Source organism: Scaptodrosophila lebanonensis, unplaced genomic scaffold, assembly GCF_003285725.1.
Source record: "Scaptodrosophila lebanonensis strain 11010-0011.00,11010-0021.00 unplaced genomic scaffold, SlebRS2 tig00000142-arrow-arrow-pilon, whole genome shotgun sequence".
In the NCBI taxonomy this organism is placed as follows: domain Eukaryota; kingdom Metazoa; phylum Arthropoda; class Insecta; order Diptera; family Drosophilidae; genus Scaptodrosophila; species Scaptodrosophila lebanonensis.
In genome coordinates, this window is record NW_022060589.1 from 1,441,869 (window position 1) to 1,457,228 (window position 15,360).

The window sequence follows — 15,360 nt, forward strand, 5'->3', positions numbered from 1 at the left end:
AGACATTTCAGGCTTTGCAAATCAATTCATATCCAATACGAAACGAGATTATAGGGATTAAATGTCCTTTAAGTAGTTGATAGTGGAAGAGATTATGAATGCCATGAAATTAATGTTCCCCCAAATTCTGTACTAAGTGCTCGTCCACAGCACACCTACTATGTAAAGCCTGTTCAAAGCCCACTTATTTAGAGCTTATTTACATAGATACATTATTTATATAGAGATTAGTGTACAAATTATTTGTCTGATCATGTTATCGATTGCCTCGTATCGATACTCGCATCGATTTACTTTCCACTTTTAAATTTATTTTTATTGTCAGCATTCAAGGGAAATGGGTTCAAGGAAAGCCATTCCATGCCATAAAAAGGAAAGTAATATCCATTTGATAGTCTAATAATGTCGCTCGATTAATGTATCGACGGTAAAGCTGTCTTTATTGGAGTTAAATCAATACAACGCCCTGCGCAAGTTAGCGATAAAGTTGGCAGCAACTCTGTCGAAGCGATAAATTTGTTACTGCAACTTTCTCCCCATTGTGCAGAGCCGACAATGATGACAGACCCCCTCCCTCCCAAAAGAGAAAAACCAGTAGAAGAAGAAGAAAGTACACATAATAAATAAATAGCAGCTATAGGGCCAAAAAAAAGAAAAGAGAAAAGCAGGTGAGGAGGCACAGGCGGCAGCAGCGGGCTTTGGGACACGTATAGAAAAGTTTGAATAGAATTTTTAAGTTTGCCATTTACCAGAAACACACACACACACACACAAACATCACAAACACACACACATGTGAATACATACATACATACATGGCTAACGCGCATCGTCCGATAGGAGAGCAAAGAAAACCTTTAGTAGCGTGTAATTTGCACTTTGTAAATTTGCATAAAAGCTGTATACACACACACACACACACACACACACACACACACACACTCATACACGCATACACACACACCACAGACACAAACACGCAATACACACACATACGCTAGTCTAAGATAGAGACGATATGTAAATGCCACACCATGTGTTGTCGCTTTAGCCCGCTTTAAGTAACAAGCAAGCCAAGGAGACAGAAGCCAGGAGCCAGCAGGCAGGAGCCAGGAGCCTGTGGGGGGAGGAGCCGTAAGCCAAGCTAGCAAGTGCCAGCTGCATAAAATGCCATTCATTGGCTGCAACATTTCCATTTAGTTGGGTTTTTTATTTCAGACAGCTAGCAGATTAGCTCAATGGCTAGGTGCGCCACCTGGCGGCAACAACAACATTATCTCTCCAACAACTCCACAACAACTCGACAGCAACTTCAACACCAACACCAACAGCAACAGCAACACCAACTAATGCTAAGTATCTGCATTTGCTACCAGCACTTTGTGCCGTTCAATACAAGTATGATGCTCAACAAATTGGTAAGCAACAACGATTGCTGGGTCCGAGACAAGTCGAGGCAAGTCGAGGGGCTCGCTAGAGAAGGGGGTAGGGGGTGAGATGCGAGTATTCGATTACATTCACGAACTGCAAATCTGTCAAAGTGCCTGAATGCTGGAATACTCAATAAACGAGTGGTCGGCGGTGCCACACATCCACACATCCACACATCCACACATCCGCACATCCTTCAGATAATGCGCCAGGGTATTATGCCTTGAATGGGAGCGACAGATTTAAGTTCCAGCCAACTTGAGTGCGCCAACTGCAATTATGTCGGTTGGTGTCTGGTAGATGAGCCAGCATTGAGATTCGCCGTCTGGTGCAGGCACCTCCTACGACATTAATTTCTGCACCCAGAAAAGTGACGAGCTTCAGCCTAACTAATTGAGCTGAGAGCAATTTCTAATCCCCCAATTTCAATTCGATCGAAAATTATCGTTCAAATTAATGCTGAAACTATCCAAAAATGTTGAGTCTGAGAGGTCCATTGGAAATATCAAAACTTATGTTATTTCTAATCTTGTTCTATGTATATGCCCTTTAGGTATTTAAGGCTCTAACTTTGGAAAATGTTGCGTCTATGTTTAAACGCTAATATCTGCTATTTAGTGGCTATTTAGATTCTTCCGGATGGAAACTTTCGAATTTAACAACAAAATATTTTAATATAGTATTTAAACAGTTATAGAAGGGGCTATTTAAGTGAATACTTGTATTTATGCAAACAATATTTCGAATAATCTAGCCTTTGCTGCCAAAGTTAACATACAAGTAGTTTCAAATGGAATGCTTTAGCTGGCAAGGCAGATTCCAACACATAAGAAACGAGACCAATTTCGACGTGGTACATAAGCAATATATACTTATATGTATAGATGGTTGGTTATAGATTTCAAATGGAATCAATACATAGCTAATGCAGGCACTATAAGGAAACGGGGCTAATTCAGAAACGCTTCATTACACCATACATAAACAATATGTATTTGTATAGAAAGTTAGTTTTAAATTTATAATGGAATCGATGTAGCTAATGCGGGCAAGCCAGATTCCAACACATAAAAAACGCGACTAACTTTGAAGCGCTTCATTACATCGTGCTTGTACATACAATATACTTGTATATAGTAGTAGTATACTAGAAGTGGCGCATTCAGATTGCGCAAACAATTCGCTGATGCTGCACAAATACTTTTCAGCCACTCGCCCATAATCCCTCGCACTATCAAACTACACTGCACTACACAACAATGGCGCACAGCTTATACATTTTATAGTTATGATGAAGCCATTACAACAACGACAATGTGGTCGGGCTATCAGCGTTACAAGAACAACGGCCGGTTGCAGTTGCAGTGGAAAAGCATTCGCACTCCACTTCACAGGGCGCCACAAAACAATACCAAAAAAATTGTAGAGGGGAAAAACATTGAAAGCGTACGAACAAAAAAAAAAAACAAAAGATGAATGAAAAAAAAAATCAAAACCAAACTAAAAATGGTGGCAAAAAATTGGAGCTTAACAAAACCAACAAAAATGAAAAGCCAACTAAAACTTATGGCCTCTGTTGGAGGGCTCGAGCGGGCCCAACAGCAGCAGCCATTAAAAATGTTTGTTGCTGATGTCGAATTAGCGCAGCGGTTGGGAATCGCCACACACACACACACACACTGTCAAAAACACACACAGATGCACATGCACAGGCACAGGCACAAGCACATAAATATGTCTAATCTCGCATAAAAGTAATTACTTTCAGCTGCTGTTGCGGCATTGTTGTTGCTTTCGGTGTTACTCTTGTTGTTGCAGTTGCTATCGAAAAATATTAAATTATATTGAGTGCATACACACACACACACACACATACACAAAATACAACGTGCCACAACTATGACCAACTACATACATATACTTGTATGTACGTGTATGGGCAGCCAGTGGAGGGCCAACTCCATTCTAGATATGCTCTTGTTGTTGGCCATGGCCAGGAAATGTTTCTTGTTGCCGTCAACATTTTTTTTATTATTGCCGCTATTGGTGTTGCTGGTTGCTCGCTCTTGTTGTTGTTGTTGTTGTTGGCAGTTGGTTGATGGTTGTTGTTTGGTCGTTGCGTTTCATTTTATGCGACTGCAGCAAAAATTCCACGAATTTTTTGTTGTTGTCGTCGCTGTGTTGCCATTTCTATTGCCTGTTGCAGCTTTTAAAGCAGTTCGCCTATCGTTGCAATTGTTGCTGTTGTTGCTGTTATTGTTGTTGTTGGCTTGGCCATTGGCGGCCGCCATGTTGCCGCTGGACACGTGCATCTTTTACAGTGTCCGCCCATGTGTGTGTGTGAGTGTGTTTGTAACTTATATGGGTATTAATTTTGGTTTATGTGCAACTTGTACGCCGTAATTTCTTTCCCTTTTTTTCTTCACACCGCTGCAACAGCAACAGCAACAACAACAACAACAGCAGCAACAATCACAACAATGAGCAAGAGGAAGACTGGCGATAACAGCAGCAGCAACAACAACAACAACAGAAACAACAGATAGAGCGACTTTGACATTTTATGTGGATTGTACAATAGACAGGACAATGACTATAGAAATATTTCAGCTATTCTTCGTGCAACTGGAATGTGTGTGGAGAAATACATATATAGAGCGTATATGCGAGTACTCGTATATATAAATTGAGTTTATAATGGCTGTTCCGAATTTGTTATTCGAAGCAGAGTCTAATTTGAAAAATACACACACTTCTCAAGGCAATTCAAGCTAATGGGGATATTCTCGAAATCAAGTAGTAATCGATGCAAAGGTTTTATTTAATGGTTGAGCAGATTTTTCCCGATCTGGAGCAGAATTCAAGGATAAGATGTAGACTCCTCTACCTTCTTAAATAGTGTTAGCTTTTGTTTTATATTCCATTGTTCTTGTCTAGATGCACAGCTGAACAACTGCTTTCAATAAACTTAATATTCAAATAATAATCATATTTCCTACTTACCCTTAACAGAAATATCTAAATATGTAAATATAAATATATAAATATATCTAAAAATATATAACCACCTCATGTAAAATCTTTAATATTAACTTTTTTTTTTTTTATGTATACAATGTATATTATGGATGTGTATTTGTTGTTTTAAGGGCAATGTGCTCTGGAATGAACATCTTAATATACTCTTATGCTCTCTTGAGCTTCGTTCAGAGCATTTAAGAAACAAACAATGAGAAACAAATGGACATCACAGTTACTGAGTAAGTGAAAAGGAGAGCCGTAACTTCTTTCGCCAATTCAAGATTATTGAAAATGGGAAAAGAAAAACAATCAGCAGACAACCTTCCATCGCTCTGGAGTGAAATAAACGACACGAAAGATATCTTGGTAACAACAAGAATGGAGCGATGTAGCAAAAATCTGGAAAATTCGTTACTTATTAAAGCGCTTTTCCATCCAGACTGAGCGCACTTGACTGACCCAACTCCGACAACTCGACTCCTGCAGTAGCAGTAGCAGGAGCAGGAGCTGGAGCTGAAGTTGATGCTGAAGTCGAAAACATGGCATTCAGTAAGTTAGTTTGCTTGTCTGGCCACTTGATGACGCGCAACTTGGCACTAATCAGTTTAGCTGCTGTCTTGCCAGCAGAGACACGGGAGGGGGGACGGGGAAGGAGTGTAGAGGAAATGACATGTCGCCGAAGGCGTCGTCATCATCGTCGTCGTCTCCTTCCGCAGCAGGAGAGTGTGGGTTTGGGCAGAGCGCTGAAATTTTGCATGTGCCACGAAACCAACTACAAATATGAGAGCCAGACCATTAGCTGGCGGTGACGTTGGCAAAAACCACTAACGTAACTAACCACACCTAACCCACAGAAATCAGCGTCAACAGCGACAGCGACAGGGACAGCGACAGGGACAGGGTCAGGGACAGACGGAGCGAGACAGACAGAGAGAGAGAGAGAGAGGGAGATGGGTAGATGCGACATTCCGAATGTTTTTATGCTTCCCTCCCTCCCCTCATCACATCTCCCTCCTTCGTCCGCCATCAATGTATTTTCAGCAGCGCCAGAAGCCAACGCCACCGCCAACGCCATCACCAATGCCAACTACAACAAAGCAGCAAAGAAGCCCAGCAAGGAAAAGTGGTCGCACCAAAGACCCAATCCTAAATCCTGGAGCTGTGCAGCCCTCAGTATTTTTCGTCTTCTGTTCTTTTTTTTTTTTGCTTTTTGTCGCTAGCTAGCTAGCTAGCTAGGAGGAAAGAGTCAAGCCAAACTGGAAGCCAAAACAGGAAGTAATCTATAGTCGCCGCCACTGTTTATTGTTTAATTTTTAGTCAACGTTATTGTTGTAGCTGTGGCTGCTCTTGTTGTTGTTGTTGTTGTTTTGTTACTGTCGTTTCTGTCTTTTTTATGTCGTCCTGCCTGCTCCTTGTTGTATTATTTCTATTGTTAACAATTTTTGCATTGCTATTGCAAGAAAGCAAAAACTTTTCAATGTACGGCCCGCCCATTGTTCGCTATCGTCCTCGTCCTCGTGCCCGTCGTCTTCGTTCACGTCCTGTTCGTCCTTTTCGAGCCCGCTGCTGTTGTCGTATGGCTGCCCTCGTGCCACTTGAGCACTACAAAGGCAACGAGGTAAAAACAGACAAAGACCAACGCCAAAGACGTTGACAGAGCCAGGCAGGCTGGCAGTCGGACTGGCGGACGGGCTGACAGACGGTCGGGCGGTCGGGCGGTTGGGCAGGCAGATATGTTGTGGGGCATCGGCATCGTTGGTATCCCTGGCCATGGAACACGCGCGCGCATTTACTAGGATTTCGTTTTATCGGCAACGCGACAACGTCGAGCACATCGAGGACAACTATGGGACGAAACCGTCACCTAGTTTCCATGGCATCTTCGCCTTTCCTTCGCCTTTCCTTTGCCTTGCCTTGCCTCGCCTTATTGCCTTGTGCCTTCTGCCTTCTGCCTTTTGCCTTATAACTGGCATTGTGTAATAGCTGCGGTGCTCTATGCCGATTATATTGGTGCCATTGGAACAACAACAGCAGCAGCAGCAGCAGCACTAGTTGGTGTACACATAAATACATATAGACGTATGTATATATTGTCTGGGATTGCAAACGTTTGGCAACTCAATGCGGCTGCAAACTATGGCTGGCATTGGCACTGGCACTGGCACTGGCAAGGAGCTGAGTTACATTTTCTTTAGCTGTTACTGAAACAAAGAATTATATACTAGTACGCATCTTTATCCATGAGATGAGATGCGATGAGACGAGAGGAGCACTTAAGTAGACTACAGTTGAGTCACTTTGATTTTGTTACCGGTGAAGGACACAGCCATAGACATAAGCAGTTGACAAAGCAACAGTGGAAAGTATTATCCCTTCGGTCAGCTAATTCCCAGCTGACTTACTGCTCTTTAATATTTCCATATGTGCGGAACACAAATGTTTAGCTGCTGTTTTGCAAAACGACAGATATAGGACAGCATTACTTGACTTTCAAAAATGGTTTTTATATAAGCAAATGAGCAGCACTATATGTGCTAGGCACTGGTCCTTTAAAGGTCCCTAAAAAAGGATTCATTAACGATGATTAATTCACGAAACTAACACTACTTGTAGCTTCAACCACAAAACTGAGAGCTGTTTATTTCACTCGAATAGAATTGCTTTTCTAAAATAATTATTTAAGGATCGCGATTGAAATCTCCCTTAATTCAAGAGAGAGAAAGAAGCTATGTCTGTTGAAATACCACTCAGAAAGATTAGGCAGCAAGGACATGTTGGCACTTTAGTTAATCTATACAAATAGATGAGCGCTACATTTTTAAGTGGCACTATGGAGCATTACTGGGTCACAAGGTATGTATGTTTTCTATTCTCCAGACGATATAATTCAGAGACATCTTCAAATAAATTCCCTCCACCTACACAACCGCAAAATGAAGACGCTATCGCCCTGAGAGTGGAATTTGGCAGCACCTTAAGGCTACAAAAATGCATTTTTTAAAATAAACAATATCATAATGCTTCAGAAATTTGCGCATGCCTTACACTATAAATATATATAGATGTATTATTATTTAAATTACTTAAAACTATCGTTATCTCTTGTTGGTTGGATGCTTCTGTTTACTTATAAGTACTACTGTGTGTGTTCACTTGAATTCCATTGTCAGTAGAGGGGGATAGCTATATGGGTAGCAGGATTTTTAGACTAATTGCGGCTCCAACAGATGTAAGAGATAAGTTAATTATTACAGCTAGTTTATAAATGTACACTTAAATGATCCAATAACACGCATTTGCTTGTGGATTATTCCTAAAAGCCCATAAAAAATAGATGCCATTGTTTTATTCCTCTTCTTTTTTTTACAACCGTGAAAAATATCACATTTTCAGACTTAATCAAAACCAACAACAAAATGAAAGAGAATTGGAACAAATAAACTGAACTCGAGAAAAATAAAAACTGATGAAAAAATTGCATTCTGAATTGCCGTAATTTTTTGCATTTTTTTTTTTTGTTTTTTTTTTTTTTGTATTTTTTTATTGTTATGCGCCTTTGGAGGACGCTTAGATAGAGCGTTAGGTGTGTGGGTGTGTGTGTGTGTGGATGTGAGGTGTGTATGATTTTTGTTTGGTGTTATTGTTGATGTTGTTGTTGTTTTGGAAAACATATAAACAAATGGCTTAGACGCAGACAATGGGGACATTTAGGGATTTGTTTTGGGGGAGTTATTTTTGGGGGTACAACATATAAGGATATTTCTTTTATATATATTTTACTTGGTTTATATTTATTAACTCTGTTTCGTTTTTCGTTTATAGGTAGAGATCAAGATATAACTGCTTATGCATTCTGCAATATACATATATGGATAAACATACATACACGTATATATTCGAAACCTATTTGCTTAGCCAAGCCTTATCCAGCTTCTTTCTCTTTTCTGTTTACGAGTATGTTTTTATTTGTTAACCAAAATTCGTTGAGAACGCAAAAACGTAAAACTATCGGAGATGAATTTGTTATCATAAAAAGCTTTTATCAAATCAAGAATAAAGTGACACAAACGAACAATCGAGTAAACTATGAAAGGTACAGATACAGATACAGATAAAGATAGAGTGATATATATAGAGAGACAGAGAGGTATATGTAAGATAGATTGATAGACAGATATTGGTGATTGATGATGAAGAGTAATAAATGAAATAAGAGGAAATGGAAATGAATTTAAAAATGGTGAGTGAGAGATAGAGATAGAGTGAGATAGAGACAGAGTGAGAGTGAGAGGGAAATTCGCTAATTTCTTCTTATCTGGTGAACTTTTTTGTTGTTGTGATAAATAACGATTAAATAGAATTAGATAAAGACAGAGAAAGAGATAGCAGGAGAGCGAGTAAAATAGAGCTTAACGAGTTTTTGTTTTTTTTCTTATCATTGTTGTAGTAGTAGTAGTTGTTGTTGTTGTGATAAACGAGCGAGTTGCGGTTGGTTGGTTGGTTGGTGATAACAAAAAAATAAAACAAAACTTCGAATGTAATAATACTTGTATAAATCAACAATGGACTGTCTTCTCAAATGAAATAATGTATGTAAGTAGTATGCCATTCATGCTATCGAAACAATGCGAATATATGTACTCGTATACAAGTATATAGTAAAGATAGTATGTATGTATGAAACGAACAAACGGAAAATAGATACAGTTTGGGAACACAAACGTATTGGTGACTTTTTGTTGTTGTTCTGGTTTTGCTTACTGTTAGTATGCATGTTAATATTTGTTAATTTGTAATTTCATAGAACAACTGAAAGAGAAATGAAAAAACAAACTAAATACACATAGACACGTACACATAACACATACGAATATATAGTTGATTATTTTCATAATATAATTTCCTTGCATTTTCATCTGGCTGTTTCTTTTGTAGTAGTAATATAGTTGTTGTTCTTGTTGTTGATTGTTTTGTATTCGTATTTGTACTTGGCTTTGTTTTTTTTTTTTTTTTTTGGCTGCTTTTTTGCATTCGCCCTTCAGAATATGCCATAAAGAGTCGAATCTGCGTGTAGGTGTGTGTGTGTGTGTGTGTGTGTGTGTGCAGGTGTGTGCAGGTGTGTGTGTGTGTATGTGAGTTAGAAAATGTGTGATAAAAATGCTTTAAAAAGGAAGAGGCTTTTATCATTTTTTCCATTTCCATTCGACTGTTAACAAATGCTGGTTTATTTTATTTACATAAATTGTATGGTTGGTAATTCTTTACTTCACATTTGGAATTATAAAATATGATAATGTGCATGCCTTTGATAAATTGCGAATGAATATTATTTACAGCAAATCTGCAGCCACAGTAGTGTGGATGGGTATTCGAATGCTAGCGAAAATCTCTATTAAAACGCCTGTCTGAAGAAGAGCAGTTGCTGATATACGGGCTGTTTAGATAATTCTTTCTTGCGGTAACAATGAAAGCACAAAATATCGGACTCAACATATTCAAAATTTTACGAAATGTAGTTGAAAATAGAAATGTTCTTATAGGAGTCCTCAAGATGGAACCACAGAGGTACCACATAAAAATGAAGCTGCAACAAGTACAGGTGTGATGAAAAGCACACTCATGCCCAACATTTCTAACAGAGTTCGGCGACAAATCCTCAGATATTTGAGTTTATTTTTGGAGTATTTTTGCTGCACTTCGCAATTGATCAAAGCATGTTTGTTTGAGAGGTAGATTGGAATAATTTGATTGCGGATGCTTAGATGTTTGAAAGTAAATAGAAAACTTTTTGGAGTACTCTGGATGCATAGTACGAGTATATGAATGTATAGTATGACTGATGAATGGGGGCCACAAATAAAATCGATGCATTCGGATGTAGTAGGGGGAAAACGAAAAATCAGAAGAACAAAAATGCGACTAGTTGGCCTAGGCCGGAATACAAATATTGTTTTCGTACCATACGCCTGTGTTTATCCTTGCAAGTTTTGGTTTTCTTTTGTTTTGTTTTTCTTTTGGTTTTTTGTTTTTGTTTTTGTTTAACTTACCAAGGTGTGAACGAGCTCCAGAAGAGACTACAAATTCACGGGTCGAGAAACGTAGTTTGGTTTTGGTTTTGGTTTTGATTTGGTTTGGTTTCATTTATTACGATTTATCATATGCAGTTATCGTTTTGTGAAGGTTGATTTGCATAGGAAATGCATTGATTGGTGTTGTTGAAATTTGATTTGATTTGATTTGGTTTGATTTTTGTTTGTTTGTGGTATTGGTTTTGGTTTAGCACACAACATGAAGGTATCGAGCCACAGCAACAGAGTAGGACAGTACACAATTAATTGACAGGACAATAAAAAAGAAATTAAAAGACAAAATGCTTTTCGTTAACGAATTAATCAAGTTAATTTAAATACTTTTTTGTTTCTTTTTTTTGTTTTTTAAATATATTTTTGCAGCGCTCGCTAGCAGCTAGCAGCTAGCTAGGCTTACTTAGCTTTTCATACCTAGGAATTAGGAGTTCGATTTATGCTTTGGCACAATACGAGAACAAAAAATATTGAACAAAGTAAATTTGTAACGTCACGTTAAGTAAACAACAAATCAAAAAAAAAAAAAAAACACATTTGACAAACACACTTATACTTTTCTTATTTAATTCTTTACGCTTCGTTTTTGTCATCGTTGCAGAGGGGGCGGGGCAGGCGGTTCATCGAGCGGACTTCTTATAATCATTGTTTGTTTTCTCTTTTTCTTTCTTTCTTTTTAGTAATGTTAGTTGGTTAAATTGTTGTTATAAGTACATAAGAAAATTAAGAAACTGATTGGTTCAGACACACACATTTACATACATAATAAGTAAGTAAGTAATATTGATAATTACTAATATTGGAAATGAAAAATGTAAACTCAAGTGGATTTCTTCTAAATGCAAATTCTCATTCGTTTGTTTCGAAAATAGTTTTAAGTCCTTGTTTGCTTTCATTGTAGGATGACTATTAAATGAATAGCCTTTTCGGTTGCCTATTTATCTTTGTAATACTAATTGTTTCCGCACTCTATGCACAGCATAGATTCTAGAGAAATAAATAAAAAAAGAGTTCAACTGAAAAGAGTCACAAATCATAACAACAACAAAAAAGTACACTTTCGACTGTTTATTGTTGCAGGTTCGTCCTGCGTTTTTCTGAATTCAAAATAAGTACCATTACACTGAAAGTTATTAAGAACAGAACCAAAGCAAATCAGAGTAAAACTTATTCACTTTTGTCTTACACACATACGCTAAATACGTTTGGAAAAAAAAGAAAAATGCGATCAACCTAGACACAGGACAATGGTAGATGCATTTCCGGTCAGCATTAGAATGTCTTTTGAATTCAAATGTATATCTTGTTACAGATTCATGGGAGACAGAGAATCATTGAATATACAGAATAGAGTATATACCGTAAAATATATATACTATATAGTTGAAATGCACGCACCACTGGCCTGTTTGTAAAAGTTACAGCAAACTAAAGACTCGAGCGAACCACAAATGAGGATTTCAAATGACGAACATAAAATTCTAGAGCACATCGACTGCAAAAGTTATCTAATTTGCTTGCAGCGTCACTTTAGATATAGGTAGTACGAGTATATGGGTATCTTATGTCGGCATTCCCAACAGATGAATGCCTGTTGTTTGATATTTTAACTAGCATATTTATAGTATTTAATTTTCATAGTTTGTTTTTTGTTTGTTTTGTTTTGTTTGCTTCTTTTTTTTTAGGGTAAGACGAACACAAGGAGGTAAAACACTAGACAACACACATACTCAATGAAGTGCTATCATTATTTTCGCTTTGGATTTGAAAAAACAGCTTTACACAATTATTGCTTTCTCATATATATATTTTTTTGTATAGGTATATAGATCAAACGTATTTCGAGAATGGGAAATGAAGCGGCAAACGAATGTAAATGAAAATTGTCAAGAAAGGAGGAGCCGTAACGCATTTGTGTCGCAAATGCTTCCAGTTCCAAACGCAAAATCCAACTTAAACGAACATAAAATGTTAAACAGTTTTTCTTTTTTTATTATTGCTTAATTTTTTTCTTGATTTTGTAGATTTTTTTCGTACCCTACTTTTGAGGCAGGCAAGAAAAGAAAAAGCTCAAACTAAGGAAATTTTGTGCGCTTTGCGACGGTTGCGAATTCTTGTTAGTTCAGCGGCCAAGAAACGAAATGAAACCGAAATGTGAATAAACAATAGAACTAAATCGAACTGAGTATCACAAATACTTATAATAACCATAATAATAATAAATAGAAGAAGGAGAAGAAGAACGAAGAAGAACGAGTACGCGAAAAGCAAACGTTTAATTTCACATTTTGTTCTTTCTTTTTTTTAGGTTTGTGCTGCAAGCACGTCCAACGCATAAATGATAGACTCATTGAGGGGAGAGAGGCGTTCGGGATTGTGGGAATGTGATTGCGGGTAAATTTTTTATTTTTTTTTTTCATTTTTCTCATTGAATTGATTGATTGATTGATTGAGACTACTTGAATGTGTTTAGTTGAAGTTCGAAAACATATATAAACAAGTTTCAATAACAATTTCATTTTACGTTTTCAATTTTTTTTTTTGTTTTTTTTTCTTTTTCTTTTTTGGTAAAGCATAAGTGAAATATTATATAAATATATAGAGAGATGAAAACATAAAACTCATACACGTTATACAGTAAAAATTTGAGCTTTTTCTCTTCGTTGCACCCAGCAAATGATGGACCACAGAACGTAAGATTAGATTAGAATACTGACGCTTAAGTAAAAGTAAAAGCTATTCGAGATCTTAAGGATGACAAAACAAAAAAGACTTTTCCGGTGCACACATCATGTGCAGTTATATATGATTGATGACATACATATATAATTGAACATATATATATGTGTACACACTATATTAGAGCATCTTTTCTTTTATGTTTCGACGAAACAAAAATCGTTCACAGAAACTTTCAAAACTCAATTGCAACAACTAAAAAAAAACCATATTGCTCAATGCGAAGCATTTTCCATAGAATTTAGCATGAGATTTTTGCTTGAATATAAATATATATATATATTGTAGTTATATATATTGGAGACCTAAGCTGCGCACTAGGAAGTTATACAACATATATATATATATAGAATAACCATATGATTACGATACTAATTGGCTTTCTACTTACTTTTCACTGTACTCGTCCATGTGTGCATACGACTGCACCGAGTTCTCCTCGATGAGGAACTTGACGCGCTGGTAGAAGGAAGCGGTGACCGAGGGGGGCTGTTTGCGCAGCAGCACCTCGACAGGATCATTCGAAGATAGGCACATAATGTGCTCCGCACAGACTGCATCCGAGCAGCACTCGCTGTCCGAGCAATCGGTCATGCCATCTGTATGGGATTCGCGTTAAGCAAGTTGGAAGAAAAAGTGTGTTAGGTATAAACAAAGTGTTATCTCTCTATAGGATTATATATACGTAGGAATGTGAACAATATAGCTAAAGCCCTATCCAACTTAATGGATAGGTGATCTATATATTTAATTCCACGATCCTGCCAAACGAAATTCTGCAACGAAAGCTCAATTGCAAAAACTGAACGGTACAAGATATAGTATTTGAATACCAAGCTAGTTATGGAGTTCATAGAAATGTTAGGTTTTCAATTAAATTAGCTTGGTTGGCTAGCAGGATAAGACGTCCTTATTTCAATGGGAGTCTGTTTTGTTTTCGACTTTGTTGCTTAATCTTATTTAAATGTCATCCCTGTTCAATTTTAATTGAATTGCGACAAAAATTGATGGCACTTACCGTTATCGTTATCGATATTATCCTTGCAATTTAGCTCTAAGGCAATGGAGCAATCGCTTCCGGCCCAGCCCTGAATGCAGTCGCAGCGATACTCGCCATTCTCCAGTGTACACTGACCATGACGGGAGCAGCCATTTTCGCAGCCAGCTAAGGATTCAAAAATATAAAGAGTCGGCATGAGTATATAGAGTATATACTTGTAGTACATATTTGCACAGAATATGCAAGTGTGGGTGTGTTTGCGTACACATATGTACATGCAAAGGTACAAACGAGTGCCTCACTCGAATAACAATTTCAAAGCTGTTTGCGCCTCTCTATGCGCTTCTCACGACAGCGAGGGACAGACAGGGACAGGCAGGAACAGGCAGACAGACAGACAGGCAGTGCTGCAAGGTGAACATTTCTTGTAATTAAAAGTAAACTACATGGATTATTCAGTTGTATTTGCGAAAGTTATGGCATTGTCATAGCTGCCAGGCAGGCAGGTGGCGCGGCAAAGAGTTGAGGGCGAAAGAGTTGAGGACAAGAAAGGTAAAAAGGCGCAGCAGAGCTCGGCGCAGGATAGCGCAGGATGGCGAAGCGTCATAAAGTGCCTTGTTGAGTGTGCCGATTAAATTTGAATGATAACAGAAGTGGTACTTTGCCGATTTCAAGCAGTATAGCAGGGAACTCGCTTAGTCAGTCAGGGAGGAGGTTAAGGGACTCAGGTCGTGTGGCAGCTAGGCAGGCAAACAGACAGACAGACAGATAGACGGGTAGACGACTGTGGGGTGCCCATGTTCCTTTTCTTTAGCTAACAGCATTAATATAAAAATAATGTTAATGTTTGCTCTTCAAGTCGAAGGACCCTTCACATATACACAACAACACACGCACATATATATACGAGTATGTATGTATGTGTGTATATAAATGTATATATATGTATATATATATATATATATGTGTGTATATTTATATATGTACACGCACACAACATAATAAAAGAAATGTGCAGAAATCTACAAAACAGTAAACATAAAAAGTCAACGAAACGTAACGTTAACGATAGATGCGTGTCGCTTT

At 37.8% G+C, this 15,360-nt stretch overlaps 1 protein-coding gene across 2 annotated transcripts in view; it reads right to left on the bottom strand.

The window, feature by feature from the left end:
* Nucleotides 1-15,360, bottom strand: part of LOC115629343 (teneurin-a) — a 208,077-nt gene that overhangs the window by 33,817 nt on the left and 158,900 nt on the right. The window contains exons 11-13 of one of the 2 annotated variants that reach the window (XM_030525792.1): nucleotides 14,293-14,439; nucleotides 13,666-13,873; nucleotides 10,500-10,526 (exon numbers count right to left, since the gene is read on the bottom strand). In XM_030525792.1, coding sequence (XP_030381652.1) covers nucleotides 10,500-10,526; nucleotides 13,666-13,873; nucleotides 14,293-14,439 — 382 coding nt within the window. The remainder of the gene's footprint in view (nucleotides 1-10,499; nucleotides 10,527-13,665; nucleotides 13,874-14,292; nucleotides 14,440-15,360) is intronic. The other variant, XM_030525793.1, reaches the window with a different exon arrangement.